At 44.3% G+C, this 21,736-nt stretch overlaps 1 protein-coding gene across 4 annotated transcripts in view; it reads left to right on the top strand.

The window, feature by feature from the left end:
- LOC128079897 (SAM and SH3 domain-containing protein 1-like) overlaps positions 1–21,736 on the top strand; it is a 518,613-nt gene that overhangs the window by 379,787 nt on the left and 117,090 nt on the right. The window contains exon 1 of one of the 4 annotated variants that reach the window (XM_052681603.1): positions 15,930–16,062. The exons of the other annotated variants lie outside the window; for them this stretch is intronic. Within the exon in view, the coding sequence (XP_052537563.1) occupies positions 15,973–16,062 (90 nt within the window). The 5' untranslated portion in view covers positions 15,930–15,972. Of the gene's footprint in view, positions 1–15,929; positions 16,063–21,736 lie in introns of those variants that run through there. 4 annotated transcript variants of the gene reach the window in all.

Genomic DNA, 21,736 nt, shown 5'->3' with positions numbered 1-21,736 from the left:
TTGGCAAGCAGCACCAAGAGGTTTAGGGTTTCCAAAGGTGCTGGAAGGCCACCCGGCTCCTTCAGAAGTGTCCTCAGCCTCTGCCTGCAGAAGCAGTGTGCAGCTGAAGTGCTGGCTTGCTGAGTGCCCTCCAAGTCGGTAAAAGTGCATACTTATGCAGAAAGGCTTCTCCCAGAAAGGTTGGGTTTGTTTTTGTAATCCATTGGAAAAGCCAATCCTGCTGGTTTAATAGATCTAGCTTAGTAACTGCCATGCTTGTTTACTCAAAACACCCTGCAGTGCTTGTACCTCTTTACGCTTCCTATAATGAAGCAGGGCTGGGACCATTCCTCACATTCTGTAGCAGGCACTTAGCAGGCAGGAACTCAGCTGGATCTGTGCTGCAGCCTCCCTATGCAGCAGGTGGACGTAACAATAGGGGTGAGCATAGCCCCCTGGCCATAGGTACAGCCGCCCAAGGGGTGGGGGTAGAGCCTGGTGCATAGGAGCAGGTTGGAGCTCAGCAGGGAGGCTGTGATGGTGTGTACTGTGATTCATCACTGATCTGATACCGTCAGTCACCTCGGTCATTTCTGACTAGTTGAAACTCAGCAGAAGTGATTTTACTTTGTCATATTTCTAAACTGCGTAGAATGCAAATCCATGTGGTGAATGTATAGCTGTTAAAAACCAGAAGTGTTCTTAATTGCTTTACAAGAACTTCCTTAACGTACTTAATGAACCCTCAAAACTCCATGATCATCAGCAATGTATTAGAAATTCATGGTGAATTTATGGTGCTTGTTACCTGGATTGCTGCTTGTAAATGAGAGAAGGTTGCTTCTTTCTGTTACAACAGAGAAGATTGGCAATAGAATTTTCAACTGCAATCCATTTCCTCCACTGATACTGTATCATAGAATCAAAGAATGGTTTGGGTTGGAAGGGACCTTTAAGCTCATCTAGTTTAACGCCCCTGCTAAAGGCGAGGACACCTCCCTCTACACTAGGTTGCTCAAAGCCCCATCCAGCCTGGCCTTGAATGCTTCCTGGGAGGGGGCATCCACGGCCTTGCTGAGCAACTGTTCCAGTGTCTCACCACCCTCAAGCATAAGGAAGTGACTTCAGTAGTGAGGTGACTCTAAATGTTGCATTCCTCTTTCTCCTCTTCCCACATTTTGGTATATAGTTTTCAACAGGGAAGGGTAATATGAAATCCAGAAATGTGAGAGAGCCTGAAATGAAGATAGATAAAATTCTATTGTGATTATCATAAATGTAGGTTTGCGTGGTTGTGGCTGAATATTCCGTGGTTCTTCATCTTTAGTGCTTGTGCCAACAAAATCATTATGTTGTAGGGTCAGGTTCACCTATAATCATCATTAAATTAATTTTACATGGAAAATATGATTAAAATGTGACTGCTTGTCACTGTGCTCCAGTCCAGAAAGTCACTATGCTGCCGATAAAGTTATCTGAATTACTGGCATCTTTTAGTTCTACCATATCATGTTTCCTTACAAAAAGGTTTTGCTTTCACCTCCAAAATATTTGTTATTTCAGTTCATTTGCCTGTGAAACTTCATTTTGCAAGCACTGTGAGGGACTCAAGTGTCACTTTCCAGCTAACGCTCCCACGTCCTCACATGGTTTGAGGCTTTATTGCAGAGCATTTCCCCTTCCCAGTCACAAGAGTCTGCTTACAGCTGGGTGTTTTCTGTGGTTGTTGGTGTAATGTTTTTAACAGGTTTATTTCTGTTGTGTCTGGTTGTATGAAAAGTGTCCAGCAAAACAGATGAATTCTTAAGATATGTGTGCTTCCTTAGATTCATGGAACGTGTGATGAGCAGCCTGGGCTGGTCCATGGCTGTTTACATCCTGGTCTGGCCAGCAGTGCCCTGGACTGGGACTCAGGAAGACCACAATTTCCTTTTTGGTTCTGCAGCTGATTTCCTGTATTTCCCAATGCAAATCATTTCATTTCATCCTCTTCTTCTATTTCTGACTCAGATATACTGTGAACTTTCCCTTACTCTATACAGAGTGTTTACGGAGTGAATACGGATCTTGTTTTGTAGGCAAGTAGCCCAAGTCATTCTGCAGTAGACACTAAATACATGCTAAAAGCTGAATAATATATGCAATAACAAAGCATGCTTAGAAAATGGAACAATAGAAAAGATCTTTTTGGGCAAACATTTGTCAGGAAAAATTTGCCCGTGATTCCACTACCTGTCATTTCCTGTTCCTGGATTTATTCTGCATTAGTTGTTTCTAGACTTTCCAGAGCCTTAAGTGTAGAGAAAAGCTCTCTTTTTGCTTGGCATGTTTCTCTGACTTTGGCAACGCCAACTTTGATAGCATTGTCATTCATTATTACCACAAGACTTTTAACATCTCAAATTGTGGACTATTGGCATCGTGAAAGTTCGGGCAGTGAGAGCCAGTCTCTGAGGAAAGAGAAAGCTCTCTTTCACAGTTGCCAAGGTAATTGTCAGCAATGATAAAGTCAGAGCACTGATGATCTTAGATCACAGCTGTTTGTTTTTAACATAGACGATAGTCAAACCAAGGGGGAAAAAAAGCTATTTTCAGAAGCTGTGGTTATTGCTTTATATCCCTGTCAACATTCATTTTCCATTTCTTCTGCAAATTGGATTCATTTTCCGACATTTGAAATCAAGCATAAGCAGCTAGCATAGAGAGGTCGTGGAAGGTAGTGCTGGGATTCCAAGGGACACCTTGTCTTTCTTTAATGCAACAGGAACAAGGGAATGGCTCTTCCCTGGTCCCATCTGGATTAGAAGGGTGAAAGGAAATGTCTGGTGACTTTGTCCCAATTCCAGAAAGTGTTCTCGTTCAGGGGAAGTGAGTGGGAGATTCATAGTTTACATGGTGCCTTTGCAACAGACAAACCTAGAATTTACTAGGAACTGATCTAGGCCCTCTTGACAGGGAAATGAAGTATTTCAAGAGTAAGTTGCCAAGTGCAGTCCTCTTTAAACACTTGCATTGGGAGGGGGGCATGTTTTCCAAAAAGTGCGAACTTTGGGTACAGTTATTGCACCTTTAAAGCTACAGAAAATTTCAGTCTGACTTTTGTGGTAAGACATTTAGGGGTATGATTTTTTTTTATTTTTTTTTTTCATTTTTCAGCCACTGACATAAAATACCACTGCAAAAAATATTCCAAAACTTTTCAGGGGATTTTTGCTGAGCTAGCACAAGAAGCCCTTTGTTTCACAGGAGTATCCAAACCTGTGGTGAAGTCTTGCTCCTGTTTTTTTCCCCAGACAGGTGCCACAAGCTCTTTGACATTTGTGGAGCAGATGGGATGTCATTTTAACCTTGTATCTGATTGACAGAACCTTAATTACTCTCTTTACATGCCCTGCCTCAGAAAGCATGGGTCATGGGATTGTGGAGAGAGCTTTTTCCTCATAAGCAATGCACTTATCTGGTGTACCACTGGATCAGAAGTGGGAGCCGTGCTGTGAACTGGCCTGAAAAGACTCTGTGGATTAATAGTCCAGGGAAATAATTACTCGTTGCTGAATTTTCTGTTTTGGCTAGTTGGTCACTTGCTGTTGGCTTGGATTTCATACATTACATTATGCATAGACGCAGTCCCAGGTGTTATTGTAAGCGTATGTTCTTATATAAATTGAAGTCTAGTCTCTTTATGCAGTTGCATAATGATGTATGTAGTTGAATGTGTGTAGAATGCGTGAAGATGTTTTTGCCATGTTGTCTCAGGGCTTTGTGAACGATACATCTCTCCTTGTTTCTTCACTCTTCACAGCTCCCAGAGGTTTGACTTAGCCAATATCTAGTTTGGAGATTCCAAGCTCAGTGGGATCTGACTTTCAAAAGCCTTGTGCCTGTGGAAGTCTCAGAGAAGAAAGTAGCTGTCCTAACCATTTCTGCAAATCTCAGCACACACTGGCATCATGCTTAAGTCCTGGATGTAATGCAGAATAACTGTTTTGTGTGCAGCTTCTGCTAAAGATTGTACCCTCCCTTGCAGGTCTGATTTATACAAGATAACCACATTTGCAATGTGCTTTCAGCATTGAAGTCCCAACAGATAGCTATTTTTCCCCCAGCATTGCTTCTGTGAAGAAGCCAGGCAATGATTTCACTTTTGGAAAGGCAATTAGGCTGTATTTTATGGCGACTGTCATTCTCTAAGACCAAGAGGGGTAGGAACACCCAAAGAAACATTTAATGCATTTCAGTTGGAGTGTAAATGAACGAACAAAACGCTTGCCCTTGGGCAGCTGTAATTTCTAGGATTATTCCTATGAAGCATATTGAGTTTGAGATTCTTGGCTTCCTTGTGCAGCAGCCTGTCCCTCTGGCAACTGTCATCCTCAATCATATCAGTTACACACTGCCACAGCCACTCAAACATCTCGTGCAAATGGTAATATTAAATGCAGGCCAGGTGGTAGCAAGCTCACAGATAGATCTTCTGGTTGGTATCAAAATCAGGATTTCCAGTTCTCCAGGCACCAGTAGTCATTTCTGTGGCACTGGTATACAAAACATAAATGCCATTTATGGTGTCCTTGATACCTAGGCTTTAATTCAGCAAAATGCATAAATTGTGGCATTGTATGCTTGCTTTTTGGCATTAATTGCATTCAGATATTCTTTTGAATAAATGCTGGCTGCTGTACATAGAGCTTTCACAGACTGGTCTGAAAGAATTAAAACAAACACAAGAAAGTATTAAAATAAACAAAAAGAGTGGAAGGAATCTTAGGAGGTTGTTTAGCCTGCTTCAAGCACCAGAGCAGATTCAGTTGTACCAAAATGATTGCTGGGAGGCTCTCAGGAACAGGTCAGGCAGTGATGAAGATTCTACACTGACCCCAGGCAATCACTTCCACTGTGTGCAAGAATCCTGCTGTTGGAAAACTTTTTCTGGCATTTAACCTAACATCGCTCCTGCTGCAATTAAACCTGCTCATTCTTGCCCCGTCCCCGACAGATAGACAAGAGTATTCTTCTTAGCAGCGGAAACTTTTACATACTTGAAAGTTACCCTATTCTCTGGCAATTTTCTTCTGTTTAGGCAATGGCATCCCAGCCCTTTCAATCTCTGCCCATAAGCCCCTCATTCATGTGCCTGCCCTTTACATTTTCTTCAATTAGCCCGTGTCTGCCTTGATGCCTGGTGTGTACTGGGTGTAAGCATGACCCAGAACAACGGCTGGTGAGCAGAGCCAGGGTTGTATGTTCCATTGGTTGCACTGGGCATGGCCTACTGTGAAACGCTGCTCCACAATAAGATGAAATGTTTGATTCATGTTCCACGGTGATTTTCGAGCTCTCTGAGCTTTCTGTTGTCTGTAAATTTAGTGAGCACGTACCAGCCAAGCTGTAAATTAAAATACTGAAGAACAGATCCCCCACAAAACTCCACTCAATATATTCTTTCACTTTGGCCTCAGACTACTGGAAACTAATCTCTGAAAGAGTGTTTTCAACCAATTGTGTGTGACTTTATAACGGTATTGGCTGATTGGGTTGAATAAAGTAGAAATCTTATTAAATTCAATATGTATTTCAGCTGCTGCTACTTCTCATCCAGTACCAATTATCTTCCAAGGAAGGAAATAAGATTGATTTGACACAATTTATTCTTGACAAATCCATTTGGATTTTTTAAACTCTTAGAAGAAAGTAGGATAGAAAAAAACTTTATAGTACGTGTGTCTTTCCTGGGATGTTCTAGCCCTCTCTCAGCCTTCCCAAGCTCTCCTGTTCATGGGTTCTCCCTTTCGTAACTACAGTGAAAGAGAGAAAACACAGGAGGGAGGCAGCAGTCGTTATTGCTGCCAAGATCTTTGTATCTCAAAGCCATGTCAGGGCACTGGTGGGTAAATGTGAGCATATGAAGCTCATTTGAAACCATCAGGCACACTATGTAGCCTCTAATACTTCTTAGTTCTTTGACACCAACAAGAATTTTCTGTCACATGTAGAGGCTGTAACAGTCATTTCTTATACAGTTCATCTGTTGAACTTTTTTTTTTTTTTACCAGCATATGGACAGTCTTGGAAATAATAAGTACTAAATTATTTTTAAAACAGCTTCTGTCCTGCTAAAGTCTTTGGTTGCATTTGAACTTGTCAGATATCAGAATAATGTGTATGGTTGGGAGTGCTACAAACAACTGGGTCCTGATCTCTTGTCTCAGTTCCTTTCTGACTGTGACGAACATGAACTGGGCAAGTACAGGCATCAGAAGGCATAAGCTTAAGTAATGTTAGATACGCTGTAAACTGTTCTAAGGAACTATACAAGAGAAGAATTACATTTATTTTCCAACATGAGAAGTCCATGTCTGTTAGTGTGATGTTACCTAGAGAATGCGAAGGAATAAAAAAAAAGGCATTGCAGCATTTGGAGAATGCTTTTAGGTGGTAAAGAATTTGTCTGACAAGTCAAAAAGCAGTCTTCTCTTAATGTCTGCTCATGCCATTTACATATTAAAAATAAATAACACTAAGAAATCACATATGAGAAGCACATAAGAAACATTTTTATCTGCAGGACTTTTCAATTTCTATTTACAGAAATTAAAAGCTGGTGAGTAATGAAAATCATCTACATGAGGCCCAATACTTCGCTGGTATCTTATCACGTTCTTACGTATACACTAAATGTCACATATGTAATCAAGGTTAGCTGAGAAATTTTAAGCAAATATGAGAAACTTAGAGGCTGCATAGGCTTTTCAGTCTTCTTAGGCAATTGCTCAGTTAGCAGGATCCTTGAAATTACTCATTAAGATCACCCAAACTCATGTATGTAGCTGCAAGCCACGTGAAATTAAGTCATGGATTGTAATCTAGCCCAGAGCCTCTTGGGCTCACTACCCTTGCTGCTACCTTCTCAGTGGTGGAGATGGTAAATAATACACAGTGACTGCAGAAGGTCACCTGAATTGCCCCAAAGACAGTGTGTTACAAGTGCTATTTCTCATATTCCCTTCACCAAAACAGTGCATTTCTTTCATTCCTTTTAGTCTACTTTTACATATTTTTGTCCTCAATGACAAGTAGGGATGATTTCTAAAATGACCAGAGCTTCTTTTGTATACACAAATAATGTCATAGTTTTAGAAGCCAACGTTTCAGGGCCTAAAAACACATACTTTTATCTCACTGCCCTGAGTTACACCCTCCTGAGATTTCTTCAGCAGACTAATCTTCCCCCTGGTGTGTACACACCCTCATGCTTGCAGATAATCACTGCATCCTCTTCAGACCCTTTAGCATTCATCTAGCCAAGGGATGGCTGTTTGCTTAAATCTGTTTTCATAAATTACATCTTCCAGCAGAAGTCAGAGGAACGTGTGATGCAATTCTGGGATTAAGTGCATCAATAACTTCTAAAAATCCAAATTACAATTAATTTTTGCTAGGCATGATTTGCCCTTGCCTGAACTGAACTGCAGGAGTATCTTTGGCCATCTTCAAACAGAATTGCCTAATTATTAAACCCTTGCAAATGAAGATTCATTTTTTCTGAGAACTAGCGATACCAGCCTACTCCAGATGTACTTAAATAAAATGACTTCCTTGTAAAACTTCATCAGCACGGAGCCAATGTAAGTAGCTCATTGCCCTTGAGGGCTGTTGTATCATCATCCATGCAGTTGCTTGAGTTGTGGAGGGTAAATTCCTCCCACTCGCGCCACCACAGAAACAATAATCTTTCTGTTCACAAACTTCCCAAAATATTTATTGAGAGAATAGCTTGGAGGTATGTTTTCAGCAATGCCTTAGCCTGTTTTCACTTGTCTCTCTCTCTGTTGTTTTTTTTTTGTTAATTACATTTTGGAAGTGGGTTGGCCAGTGCTTAAAAGCTGCAGTTTCAAATGGACAGCTTCTCTTAACTTTAATTAGTTTGACAGGCACCTCTGCCTCCCAGCTGGGCTGCCCTAACTGGAAGCAGCTGCTGTCTGGAATTACTCCCCCTCCACTTCTCTGCCTTAGTGTGGTACAGAAATAATGAGCGTCCTGTGTCCCTTCTGTGTATATATAGAGGGAAAATGCAGAGAACTTCAGGTGTGTCTGTGTGTGGGAGATGTCTCTCTTCTTTCTTTAGTCGTGAAATTTCATGAAAATTGACAAAGTGAAATATTTGGTGTGTCATTTACAGTAGAGGGAAGACAAAACATCCAGGTCATATATGATTCTCCACTTCCTTGCTAATTCTCGTTAGTGAGCACAGGGCAGGTTTTAGTTTATTTTTCCATGGCAATTTCAAACTGATTTGGGAGAGAGGGGTCTGAATGACTGTACAGCTCAGCACACAAGGCAATGAAAAGAAAGGCTGTGTCAGAAGAGCATGGGCTCTGGGGATCAGGTCCCTGCCTGTGCTTACAGCCACAGCTGAAACGAATACTTATCATCTTGACTGCATTGTCACAGTCTTGTGAATGCTCCCGACTTCCTCACCAGCTTGGTGTTTTATTTAACAAACTACCACCTGGACCCAGGTGATGTGAAGCCCTCAATTTGTTGCTGTTATTTTAATAATGTAAATGTAAAATCCAGCTTTTATTTTCCAATAGAAGTATTAAAAAGTGACTAAGTGCACCGTGATGACTCAGACAATTAAAGCTAAGGCACTCCAAAAGTATTACTTTAAAAATTCCATTACATTTAAATTAAAGCATAATTTTCCTGACATCTGCAAATTTTTGAATACTTGTTATTACAGAAACTGCAACTGGTAATACAGCTGGTTGCCTGCTGCTCACTAGCCAGCTGCTGTTTGCTTTCCCATAAATTATCTCTTAATTTAGGTGTCTGGGCTCCCTGGGTGGTGCACAGGCCAGTGAACCTAAGGGTACAACTCCAAGATAGGAGAACACCCATGTTTTGCTCAGATCCTGTATGCAGGAGCTCCAGCAGGAAAGCATTTAAAAGGAAAGATGGGAGAGCTGTTTAGACAGTGTGAAAAGACTGAGTGCTTTGCATTTGTCAGAGACTGATAACGTGTACTGAGCTGTTTTTAGGGATGGCAGTAAGAGAAGCTCTGGCAATAGAGCTGTTCTAGCAGTCCTTGAAAGAAGAGGTTGAAGTGAGCATGTTTGGTAGGGAGAATCAACCCTAGACTGACGCTATCTGTGAGCAAGCATCAAATAACTGCACTGGCTACCAGCCTATTTTTATCTGTGGCTGGCTGAGATCATCAGGAAGATTTTTTTTGTGTGTGTTGTCTTTTTTGTTGGTGTTTCTGTATAAAGTAAGTTCACCTACTCCTTCACTGATGATGTGTCTGGGTGACCTAGCAGGTAGGCTTAAAAAGTACAAAGTCTGAGCTCAGTGATGAGTCCCTGTGGGAGTGTGAGTCTGGCTTTTGGTGGGGTGTGCTGCTGCTTCTTCAGACGGGTGCTGGGTTAGCCCTCAAAGAAGCAATTAAGTAAATCGTTTGTGGTTTGTTAAGGTTGGGACAGTATTTAGCTGGTAAATAGGAGAATGGGTGCTCAGTGAAGTGTGTGGGAAGCACATGCTGGAGGACTTTGGTGCAAGTGATCTGTTCTAGAAGAGAAAATAAAGAGACTTTTTTCTTTTATTGCAAGTCTCTGCTATTGGCACATTTGTGTCATGTTGACTTTGGTGCAAAATTTTGCCAAGGGCGGCTCTGTACATTTTTATCTCCTTCCTGTTACAAAGCAGATACATATATATATATATATATATATATATATATATTCCTTAAGACCTGTATTTGCATTTCATAATTAAGTCCCTTTTTAGCAGATGTTAGCGGGTTTTGTTTTTCAGGAAGAACACTTCCTGAAAAACGTATTACTCTGAGGAAAGATATTTTCCCTTTGAAAGGGAGAGGCACTAAGCCTCTCCGAGGTGTATCCATTCTCACCTCAGCAATCTGAGCTGGTCCCAAGGAGACAGTCCCGCAGCAGGCCGGCGTCTGCACACTCCTCTCACCTTGTTACAGCTGCCCCAGCATGCTACTTGGGTTAGCACTGAGCATCTCTGAAGTGCACAGCTAGCCCACACCACTAGCTTGTACCTTATTCTTGGTTTTATCGTGTGCTTTAGCATGAGATCATCAGGTTCCTTTTCATTAGCAGATTGCTAAGAGCTTTAACAAAGGAGTCAGAGGACTCCGTGTTTGGAAAAAGGAGAGCCTAGGCCTTATTCCCACTTCTAAGACTTGCTTTTTCTCCTTTTCTTTCATTTCCCTAATTCTAAAGTAATTTGAGATAAGAGCAGCCAAAGGACGCAGAGCTAAACAGTTTTGTCTGTGTGGATTTTGTAAGTCTCCTACAGAGAAAAAAAAAAAAAAAAAAGATTTGTATGCATCTTTTGTAGCAGATGCTTACAAAATACTGCAAGAAGTTGGGTAAGCTCCTGTGAAGTACAGTTTAGAGACAGCCCCCAGACATCTCAAAGGATGCTGAACTGCTGTCTGAAAAGTTAATTAGGGCTGATAGAGCTTTTTGTATAAAGTGCTGCAAAAATACTAGTAGAAAATGAATGTTGTATAAATGGTGACAGGAAGTAATCTCCAAAGTATCAAAGGTGTCTTTGCTATGCCGCTTGAAAAGGGAGAATGCTGGGTTTGGGTGGAGAAGGCAGAAGCAACTAATATGAAATGCGAGAGTCCTGGTACGTTTTGGGAATTGTCCAGACAGCACCCAGCATAAAGGGAGGTGGATGGAGCACTGATCTGTGGGTGGCTTTGGGGTGGCAAGCTGTGCTTGAGGCAGGAGCAATTAGGGTCCCTGGGGTGAGCACCATGCCTCACAGTAACACCGTGCCCTGTGCAGCGGAAGGCAGGCAGGATGTGAGGCCTTTGTGGAGCACCTCTGTGCGCAGGAATAGAGGATGTGAGCCCTTCCGTTTCCCTGTGACTCAGGAGGTACCTTTCCAGAAAGGCTGTAGTGGTTGCTGTGCACGAGGCTTAAATTTCTTTTCCTTATGAATTGTCTTTCAGATTCAGCACACTGTTATTGAAGCCTGCCATGCTGAGCTGTATTCATGTATCTACAGAGTGCAGTATCAGCCCTAAGTGCTAGGACTGCTGGAATGACTTCCCTGGGTGTGCATCTCTTTCTTCTTATTTTTTTAACCTATTAGGGTTTAGATGTCCAGAGGAATGGTGGGTCTGGTGTGACATGGAGAGCTCTGACTTTGACCAGAATGAAGTGATTCATTGTTTGTAACTGTTTTCTACTGATAGCAGTATACAGCCTGAACTCCATCTGGTTTGTGTTGGTTATATCAGCCTACTGCTCCAGCTGCATGGCACGATGCTCCAGGTCATCAGGGGCCAATACATGGGGAGCTGATCGCTCAGCTCTGAAGTGAAATGGTGGTTTCCGACTGCACAGCAAAGAGTAGCTAAACTAAATACTTTCTGTATTAAAGTACTGCTTTTTAAATTGGGTATATTTTCCACCATTTCCTGACTGGCAGAGAATGCTGAAACTTAACCACTTCAAGAACATAGGAATAAGTAGCAGTGAGATGTGGAAATGCACACAGTAGACCTAACCCTTATAATTTTCATCTGTATATACCAAGGGTACCTGATGTGGAGCAATGGCTTGTTTGCTGATGGCTGGGTGTGCAGGACTTGTCCTGCCCTAGAGCAGAGCTGTTCTGCAAGGGCTACCAGCATGCCTGCTGTGATGGGGGACAAGAAGATTAAACAAACAAACAAACAAACAAACAAACAAAAACGTGTTATAGTGTGGATCCTATGCCTTTATGGGATGGAGTGTGCAGCTGGTAAGGGTTGTAGTTCAAATTAAAGGCTGCAATGTGAAACTGTGTGTTTCAATTTTATGAACTCCGCCATGGGTGAATAGGGAAAGGTTTGGAAGGAGATACAATCACTGCTAATAGCGTGTTGCATTGTAATTAGCTTGTGTTAAGGCAGTTCCATGGCTTTTGTGGGTCACCTGTAGGGTCTAGCTGGAGTTTTAATTTCTCCCTTTCCCTGCTCCTATGCTCTGTGCAGAAAACTGTTTGTTTATTTCTCTGAAGCTTTGATGTTCCTATTTAGACCTGATATGCTAGGCAGGGTGACGGTACTGAGAAGCCTGTGTTTTATTTGTACACACAGAGATAATTGCCAGGCCTCTGAGCAGGAAGTCACTGCTGCCAACCCATTTCCAGGCACCCACAAAGCCCAGTGACCACTGCGCTGTAGGGCATGACCCACTTCCCAGGGCAGCCTGGTTCCTCCTGGCTTCTTCCTTGTAGTTTATAATTGACAGCAAGGTTGTTTGTGGTGTAGATTTCCTGGATTAAGTCTTTTACGTGACTGCCAGCAGTCACAATCATTTGCTTTGGATGACATGCCATGTTTTCTGGTTTGTTTTGATAGATATTTTGTGTTGCTGAAACCATTGCCATGCTTTGTGACACTGTGGTGAGGTGGTTGCTTTGGGACAGGAAGATGCTGATCCTTCCTCTGAAGGGCACAGAGGTTTGCACTCAAGGCTTACACTCATGAGGGTTGACAAAGATAGCACGGCCGTGTGAAGGCTATTTCCCTAAGCCTGCAATAAAGAAAAGAAGACAAGTTCCTGTAGGACTGCCTTACCTTGGAGCAGGGGTCCTGCTCTGCCTAGCCCTCTGGCAGCAGGTCCATCTGGCTTGGATATAGCAGGCTGCTTTCTGCATTGGCTAATCCTGTCTGGTGTGTAGATGCAGGGAACTCTCATTACTTACACACCCACATACAGCTGATGGCATGATAGATAGCAGGATCAAAAAATCACAAAATCACAGACAACTGACTGGATTTATTTCTGCCCAGTAGTGTAAATAGATGCAGTACAACAAGCTTCTTGAACATGGTGTTCTGTGGGCACTTGTGATACCGTCTGGGTAGCTACAGATAAAAATGGAAATGAAAACTGTATTCTAATTTACTAAGCTGAAATAAATCTGTAATTAATTAGTAGTAGTTGTAAACAAACTAAATCCTGCTGCCTGGGCTGCTGTCAGAACAGGGCTTCAAAACTCTCGATGTATCTGGATTCCTGCTTGTTTGAGAAATCTCATGCTTTTGGAGGAGCTGATTTGTAAAGTGCCACTTGGATTTATCTCTGTAAGACACTAGCATCATTGAAATGGAGGAAATCTAAAATGGGTGGGCGATATGAAGGAAGGAGAGCAGAGAAGTACTTACTGAATCTTGGGGACAGTGGCGTCTTATGAATGCCTGAAGATGAATTGCAATAGATGCTGTAATTGCAAGGCCATGGAGGATGATAGCTATCGTAACTTGGATTTGTTGCGATTGGCTCAAGAGAACTTCTTTCTTAAAGAAACTGCTCTTGGAGGCAAGCGATTTAGCAAGAGGTCTTCTTCATCTCCCTTTTTAAAATCAAAGGCTCTGACTCTCAGAGATGTTGAAGTCAACTGGCCGAGGGAAGACTGCCACTGCCATGCATCACATTGTGCTAGTGACAGTTGCTGCCTCCGCAAAGAAGAGTGACCTCATGGCTCAGGAAGCAGCTCAGGGATCACCATGGCTCATACCCAGTTCCTGTACCTGTACTACAAGGCTCAGAAGCACAGTACTCAGGGCTGGCTCCCGCAACTTGTTGAGTCATCTCTGCATGGGAGCAATGACCTCCACTGGCAGGGAGGTGCCGGGCATTGGGAACACTGCCCACTGTGCCTATTTGATCTAATCACTGCTGTGAGTCACAACAGTGAGGTTTGGTAGATGTTGTGCTGCAGCTTGCTTTTTTAAAACATGCATCCAAAATACAATAAAGAGCAGCATATGCGGAACAGTGTATACAACAGGTGCCCTGGTCGCTTAAATATTGAGATGAACACTGTGCTTTGCTCAGATACTTTGCAGGTAGGTTGGCATTGCTGCTGTATTTGGTTCAGCATGGATCTAAAATAGTCAGTACGTAAATTACCCCAACTAATTAAACCAGTTTGGTGTTATGCTAGTGCAGAGAGACTGCACTGGCACGCCTTATCCTCATACTTCACAGGCTTTTAGACACATACAATTGAAAGGTCAATTAGCAGGGGTTTTCTTTTCTATTTGGGGCTTTTGTTATTTCTTACTGCCAGTAGGTAGTATGACAAGTTACACTGTGTATGTCCTATATGGGTATTCTAATGTGTACACTATCAAAGGTTTCCTTGTCACTTTCTCTTGGCATAATTCTCTTTTAGATTTTCCCTGTGGGCACTGTTTCCAACTCCAGCGATAGCTGTTCTAACACAGTGCTTAGTCTACATCCTTGTTTTGCACAGCAGCTGCTGAGAAAGGAGGCATGGGAGAAGAACTCATTGAGAGCAGCCCTTCAAAGAAGGACTTGGAGGTCCTGATGGACGAAAAGCTGGACATGAAACCAGCAGTGTGTGCTTGCAGCCCAGAAGGCCAACTATATTGTGGGCTGCAGGAAGAGGAAGGTAATTGTCCCCTTCTCCTCTGAGCTTGTGAGGCTCCATCTGGAGTACTGAGTTCAGGCCTGGGGTCCCCAGAACAAGAAGGATGTGGACCTGTTGGAATGGGTCCAAAGAAGCACCTTTCCTACGAAGAAAGGCTGAAAGAGCTGGGCTTGATCAGATTGGAGAAGACTCCAGGGGCACCTCATTGAGGCCTTACAGTACTTAGAGGGAGCTTATAAGCAGAAGGAAGACTGACTTTTTACACAGTCCAGTAGTGATAGGACAGGGGGGAATGGTTAAAACTAAAAGATGGTTAGATGTTAGGAAGAAATTCTTCATTCACAGTGTGGTGAGATACTGGCACAGGCAACCCAGAGAAGCTGTGGGTGCCCCATCCCTGGAGGCATTCAAAGCCAGGCTGGATGGGTCCCAGGGCAGCCTGATTTAGTGGTTGGCAACCGTGCCTATGGCAGTTCTAACAGGCAGCTGGAACTCAATGATCTTTAATGTCCTTTCCAACTCAAGTCATTCTATGATTTCAATGAGCTTTTTCCACTAGCAGGCTGCTCCACACAGCAAAGCAGGCAATGGTAGCTTTGAGGGCAGAAAAGGAGCATGAGAAGAAAAGCAGAGAGAAAGCGAGGAGCACGTAGGCACCCCGCTGTTCCTTCATGCTTTCTCTAGAACTATTTTGGTCCCGTTAGCAGATGGTGTCATTTGTTGCTCCGGTTCTCCTGGGCTGGAGAGTGAGCACAGCTGGAGGGACGCTGGGGATGCTGCAGGCCACCCTGAAACGGGAGTGCTCTGAATGCTTAGCCAATGCGTGACAGCTGCACACCCACTGATAGCACAACCTTTTTTTTTTTTCCCCCTGCGCAGACAGGTGCTTCCAGTAAATACCATCCCGAACGGGCAGCTTTTCAAGAGCGGCCAACAATTTCCAAGCGTAACGATGCACGCCAGAGCTGAGAGCTTGGCTCGGGCAGAGAGCCGCCCTCGCTGGGCACGGGGCCGTGGCAGGTCCGGAGCTGCATCGCATGCCTGCGGGCTCAGCCCCGGGCCCCACGGTGCCGCGATTGAACGTGCCGTCCCAAACGCGCCTGTGTGCCTGCACGGGCAAGAGACTGTTGGCTAAGAAGTGGGAGCTGCCTGTAATTAATGACTATTTAATTTCATTATAATACGGGGGATGGGAAGTAGCGCGAAACAGGAGGTTTGCATGGGGGCAACGCTTCTACGCCTTCCCCGAGGAGCACCGTGCCTCACGCACAACCGCTGCCAGGTTACCTTCCCCAGGCAGCACGGCATTGCCCCCGGGCAGCGGCCGCAGGTGTGCCCGGACGGCCCTCCCGCAGCACGCCCGGCCGCGGGACCTCTCAGCGGCCATGCGCAGCGGGCGAGCCCGGGGGCGGGCGGGAGGAGGGGCCTGGCCGCCGCGGCGGCAGCGCCGGCCGCCTGGTGCCGGGCGGAAAGTTTGAGGGCCGGTAGGCGGCGGGGCGGCGGCATGGCGGGGCGGGGCGGCACGGCGGCGGACAGCCGGTGCTGATCGGCGGCGGGACCGGGATGGAGGGGGAGCGGGGCCCGGGCGGCCCGGCGGAGAGCGGCCCCTCGGAGGCGTTCGCGCAGCTGTGGGCCGACGTGATGGGCATTCTGGTGAGTGCGGCTCCGCCGCGGATCCCCGCGACACCTGCCGCTCCTGGCCCGTGTGTCGCGGTCGCTCCGCTCCGCGCGGCGCGGTCGAAAAGTTGCGCTGCTCCGCCGGCCGCTCGCGTCGCGCTCCGGGGAAAGCCGAGCGCGGAGCTGCGCTCCCGGAGCCGGCGGGCGCCGAGCGGAGCAAGCCGATCAATGGGGCCATTGTGCCCTGAGAGGCTGCGGCCGCGGGGCACCCGGGGAGTGCGAGCGGCCGAGCGGTCGCTGCTACGTGCGGGGAGCGAGTGCAGTGCCCGAGTTAGGTGCGGGGCCAGAAACAAGTGCTGACGTTGTGTAGGTGCTGCTGCTGGCGGCCTTCCAGAGGTCCGGAGCGGGGCGGCCGGCACGGAGTCCTGCTTGTCCGCTTTGAGAGCAAATGGGCTGTTCCGGTGTGCCTCACTTTCTGCTTTGAACCACCAACTAGTAGATACTAAAGGGTACGAAGAGAAATCCCGTATGGAAAACTGCTCTGGAATGTAGTCAATGGTAAACAAGTGGGATCCAATCAGAAGTTGCACTGAATTTAACAAAGAGTTAACATTGTATGCTGCTTTTTTTCTTTTTTTTTCTTTTTTCCTTGTTGTTAATATCCTAAATGAGATTTTTCGTCAAAACCAATCAACAAACAAACAAAAGCAAGGCTGCCCCACTGCCTTCCCCCACTGGAGTGCTTCAGTCACGCAGCATTCAGTTTAACAGTGCCCGGCTGCGTACACTGTTTCACTGTTAATGATTTTAATCTAAGCATGCAAGCAGAGTCAGTTCTGCCAGTTCACAGGGAGCGGACAGTTGGTACTTTATGAACAGCCTCTTTCTCTCATTTTCTGGCAGGTTTCAGTACTGCATTTAGTAAAAGCAAAGGGTTACTGGATGCCTGGAAAGGAGTGCTGGAGGAGACCAAGCAACAGAGTAGCACACTGTGGCACGATGCAGAAAAGATCTGATTCTCACACAACTAATAATTGGAATAGCTTTCTTCTGGCTGTACAACTTCTTCTCCATCTTGGGAAAACAGAGCTGCTTACTTGTTATCTTTCTTCTCATAAAACTAAGTGAGAGTCATTTGTCTTAGTTTGCTTTACGGGAAGGAATCATCCTGTGATTGTAATGTTTCTTGTTTATATGGGCTGCAAACATCACTGCTGTTAGTTTTTCATACTTTGGTGCTCTGCATTACAACATCGTCACAAATAACAAAAGCTACCCTTATGCTGGGTTTCAGATAATGACCTATGTGAGAGAAAATGGAAGCTCTCCTCAGTGCGAGTTATCAGCTTTCTTTGTATTTCAGGCTTTTAAAGCATTTCTAGTTTTTTGCTGCTGCAAAGTACATCTTCCTGTGAACTAAACGTGAGCTTATTTAGTGTGTCTTCCTGAAGGCAAGGAAAGTTTCTGTGCTTTCTTCACTGCTCATCTTTTTGATGCTTAGCAATTCATTCCTTTCAAACCTTTGCTGCAAAAGGCAAGAAGTAAACTAGGTGAGTACTTTTCAAGTGAACATTTGGGGACTGTTGGCCATTGTCCATAAGGCCATGATGGTGGCCTGCAGAGCCATTCCTGTGTGTCAATTAAGTGAGACTTGAATTCCTAGGACTTACTGTGCTTCATAACCCAAAGTGTTTAGGAAGCATGGAGATGGATACTGGAGTGATTCACTGTGAACTAAGAAGTTGGCATTGTGATACAGTGCAAGGTTGGCCCTGGAACAGCTTGGAAGCTAACCAAGGCGTGCAGGAAGAGACAAGGTCTCAAGGGATTTGCGAGAGGGGAAAGCTGAAATGAGGCTAGGAAAGGCGGATGTCAAGTTTGTTGGTCAAACAAGTGACCTTCTTAGATAGTGGTCATGGGGTGGATGGTGCAGCTGAAAGGCACCTCAGGCAGAATGAAGCCCAGTGTGGGCTGGAGGCAGGAGGCTCTGAGGTCAGGAAATGGCTCAGGACTTTCTCCAGTTTGGTTCTTGAGAACTTCTGAGGATAGCAGGCCAGGCCTGCGGCTTTGCTGTCCTTGTGGCAAAGGACGAGCAGTTTTGTGTAAAAGCAATGAAATGTCTGGTGCTGTCTTCCTCCTGCTGAGGAAGGGGTGGAAGGGAAGGTGTCAGGTTTTCGGAAGTCTGCTGGAGCTGAGTACTTATCCAGGTAAATGACCACAGTGGGGTCTGCTCCGGACATAGGAGGTGAGGCCACGAAGACCAGCCCTGCTGGTGTGCTCTGAATGCAGACTGGAGCCCCTTGCTCAGGCTGGTATTTCATTGAGTACACTTGAATTAGTTAACTTAAAGTAGAACTTTGCATGCAAGAACCTGTGATGACAGATCCCAGGTCCACAGGGGAAGAAAATACTATTGAAGTGGTAAGCAGCATATTTTATGGGCTTCGAAGTCACATAGCTCTCTCCATACTTGACATATTTTGAGTGTGCTTGCAGCTTTACTGGGGTTTTGCTGAAGTAAGTGTAACTTTTTCCTTTTGCGCTTATTCTAATGAAATATTCCATAGTTGCAGCTGTAGTGTAAGCACCTCAAAGCTATTTGCACTGTTAATGGAGCTCACTAGATAACATAATTGTGCTTGAATCCTTTTGCTTAGTCTGTAGCAAGCTGGCATTGGAATGCAGTGGTTTGTTGCAATTTGCAGCATCTCAAAGCATTGATGAGTGGTTGAAGTACGGTAAGGTTTTGAGATTGCAGTAGATGAATAGCAAGTAATAATGTAGAAATTCTCTGCATCTCTGGAATTCAACACCACAAAAAGTGTGGGTTTTTTTGAGATGTATGAAATGTAAGATCAGATATTTATTTAATGTCTTCAAACTTTTCATTGCTGAAGTCTGAAGGTTTCTGTGTGAATCTTAAAACAAGTTGTACTATGAAATGAAAACCGTGACTTTTCTTCTTTTTAATGATGTGCTTTCAAAATCTGTTCTGTTGACCTCAGTACAGGGAAGACTCAGCTGTGCCTTCTATGCTGATATGATGTTCTTCCCTCTTCCTTCCGCATCTGGGGCAGGTATTTGGATGAAATGCTGATAATAATGAAATCACTGGCAATATGCTGATTGGTTCTGACAGAGCAGGGATTTCACTAAAAAACACTTCTATTTGTGGGAGGAGCTTTTGTCTTCAATGGCCATGGTGCAGAAGATACTAAGGAACTTGCAAGAGATGCAGTAAAATTAGAAAACTTTCTAATTCTCCATTAGAAAGTGATAGTTGGTTTCCAATTTCTGACTACTGAATCTGTTATAAAAAAAACGAAGAAGAGAAACCATGTTAAGAGAAAGCCAGTGCATTCCTACTGACTGCAGTTTGCTGAGAAGAGTGTATCTGCCTTGAGGACCATAAAGCTCCCCCCTGCGATTCTTCTGGGAGCGGTAATATTTACATACACAATCTAGCTTGCTCTCCATGTTTCAGAGACTATTTGAATTTCTTATCAAAGTAATAAGGGAACAAACCAAAAGAAGGAGAGACGCCAGCTGATAATACTGTGATAACATGTAATTACATACTGGCTAGCATACTTTGGGGAGAGGAATTTGATAGGAAGCCAGGGAACCTGGAAATCTGAAGATGGGGAAAAGATGCTCAGCTGATAGCAGCAACAAAAGGTGCAGGGGAAGTTTATGCTAGTTTCTCCTAGGACTTGCAGCAGGAATGTTGTCTCTTCATGCCCTTCCAGCGTATCATACAAGTGCCTCCACTTCTCTGATGTTCGCTTGGTGCCCAGAGTTCACATTGGCTTCAGGTATAAGCACTCTGCTGTCGTGTCAAAACATCAGGGCAGCAGAATGGGCAGGCAGCTGGGTCCTGGCTGTGGTGGGGCATACATTTGGAAACAGGATGTACTCAACTCTTCTAGTGTCTGCAAAATGGCCATGGTACTGTGAGCTGGCTCCGAAAGCCCTTGGGGACATTCCAGCTCAAAGGACTTTTGTTACTTTGAAGTGTGTTTTAAATTGCATCCCAGTTGTGAGAGTTAGGGTGAGCCTATCAGGATAACTTCTGCTCTCCAAACCGGCACCTCTCATTTTTCCTGTTTCACAAAGCCATGAAGTGGACTATATTTTGCCTTCAGATAAAGGGTTCAGAATGGAGAGTGGCTTTCAGTTTAGATGTTTAATTTTATTTTTCAAATGTAACCTGTTGCATCTCCTTCCCCTCTGGTCTCCACAAAATGTTATGCCTAGCTAGGCTAATCCCTTTATGAAGAGAGAGATAACCTTTGGTCCAGGCTTTTTCTCTCATGTCAGGTCGTATAACACAGATGTCTCCATCAGGCAGCAAGGTCTCCACAAGATTCTGTGCAGTCAGGAGCGATAAGAGTTTTTGGTTTTGGTGCCCATTTTTCTCCCTTTGAAGGAAAACTTACAGTTTGCCTGGCTTTTGAATTACAGAGGAAGAAGTATGGGAGGTTTTTATAGCTCTTCTTTGCCTGCTGAGAGCTGCTATTTACTAGAGAGTATTCTGAGGTAAATTGGAATCTTGAGATATGTTCTTTTTTCTACTGTATTGCTGTTTGCTGTGAGTACCAGCTCCATTATTAGTGTTTTGAAATACTTCCTCATATTTTTTACATTTTGGAAATTAGTCAACCAAGCTCACTCCGTTACAAGCCATGGCAAGATTGACATTAGTGATGCTGCCTCCCTATTGTGGATATGAACAAATGGCATTGTCTATAAACAGAAAGAAAATGTAAGAATTGGTGTGAGAAATGAAAAAGTGTTGCATGCACCAATCACCAAATAATGGAATTGTACTGCATGGAATGCAGTGTGTTATGGTACACGTGTTAGTTGCAATTTTATGCAGTCAGGTGGAAACATTTCAAGTGCATCTCAGAACAAATAACGTTCTATAGAGTTAGATAATGATTAATCTCACTTAGTGTGATGCCGTCCATAACTGCATGTAAATTACTCTTGCTGGCATGCCTGCTGTGCAGGTGGTGGAGGCATTGGTGATGGCAGTGAGCACAGCTGGATGGCGTGTGAGGCAGGAGCAGAGGGATGGCAATGTAGGTTGGGTCAGGGGAGAAAAGCATCGCTATCCTTCCAACCTTGGATTAAATCTCCAGGACAAAAGCTAGAGCTCTAGCTTTGATTCTGGGCCAGTTCCTTCAGGGCTGCCTTCTCTCTAGAGGCTGTGTGATGCAAAAGAGGATGCTGGAGCACTGTGTCTTCTTGGAGTCTGCCTCAGTCATGTAGCAACTCTGCTTTAGGCTCGGTCCTCTTACAGCTTTTTCTTCAGGCGGCGACACAAGCTTTGTTCATTTCCACTTTGCCCATTATCATGGTATTAATGGCTGGTGAGTATACTTTGTGTTGGGCTTTGGTAGGTTAAGAAATACCAGATGAATAAGTACTTTATGATGACCCTGAAAAATAATTGATAACAATACCTGTTTTGACAGAAAGTGCTGCTGATAGTTTTCTGCTTTGCTGTTGCGTGACCTGGACTATGACTAACAACCTGTGTCTTTGTGTCTTTTATTGGCCGTGGGAGGAGGCAGAGGCTGTGACTGCAAATGGCAGGGTTGCTTTGCAGGAATCTGGATTTCACTTATTTGTGAAGAAATAGACATAGAGAAGGAATGAGGCTTAACATGTGCAAATCTCTAAACAAAGATTTCTGCTATAA

Source organism: Tympanuchus pallidicinctus, unplaced genomic scaffold (assembly GCF_026119805.1).
Source record: "Tympanuchus pallidicinctus isolate F22 unplaced genomic scaffold, pur_lepc_1.0 scaffold1, whole genome shotgun sequence".
NCBI lineage: Eukaryota > Metazoa > Chordata > Aves > Galliformes > Phasianidae > Tympanuchus > Tympanuchus pallidicinctus.
The sequence above is the reverse complement of the archived record's forward strand: the minus strand, read 5'-3'. Positions and strand labels throughout refer to the sequence as shown.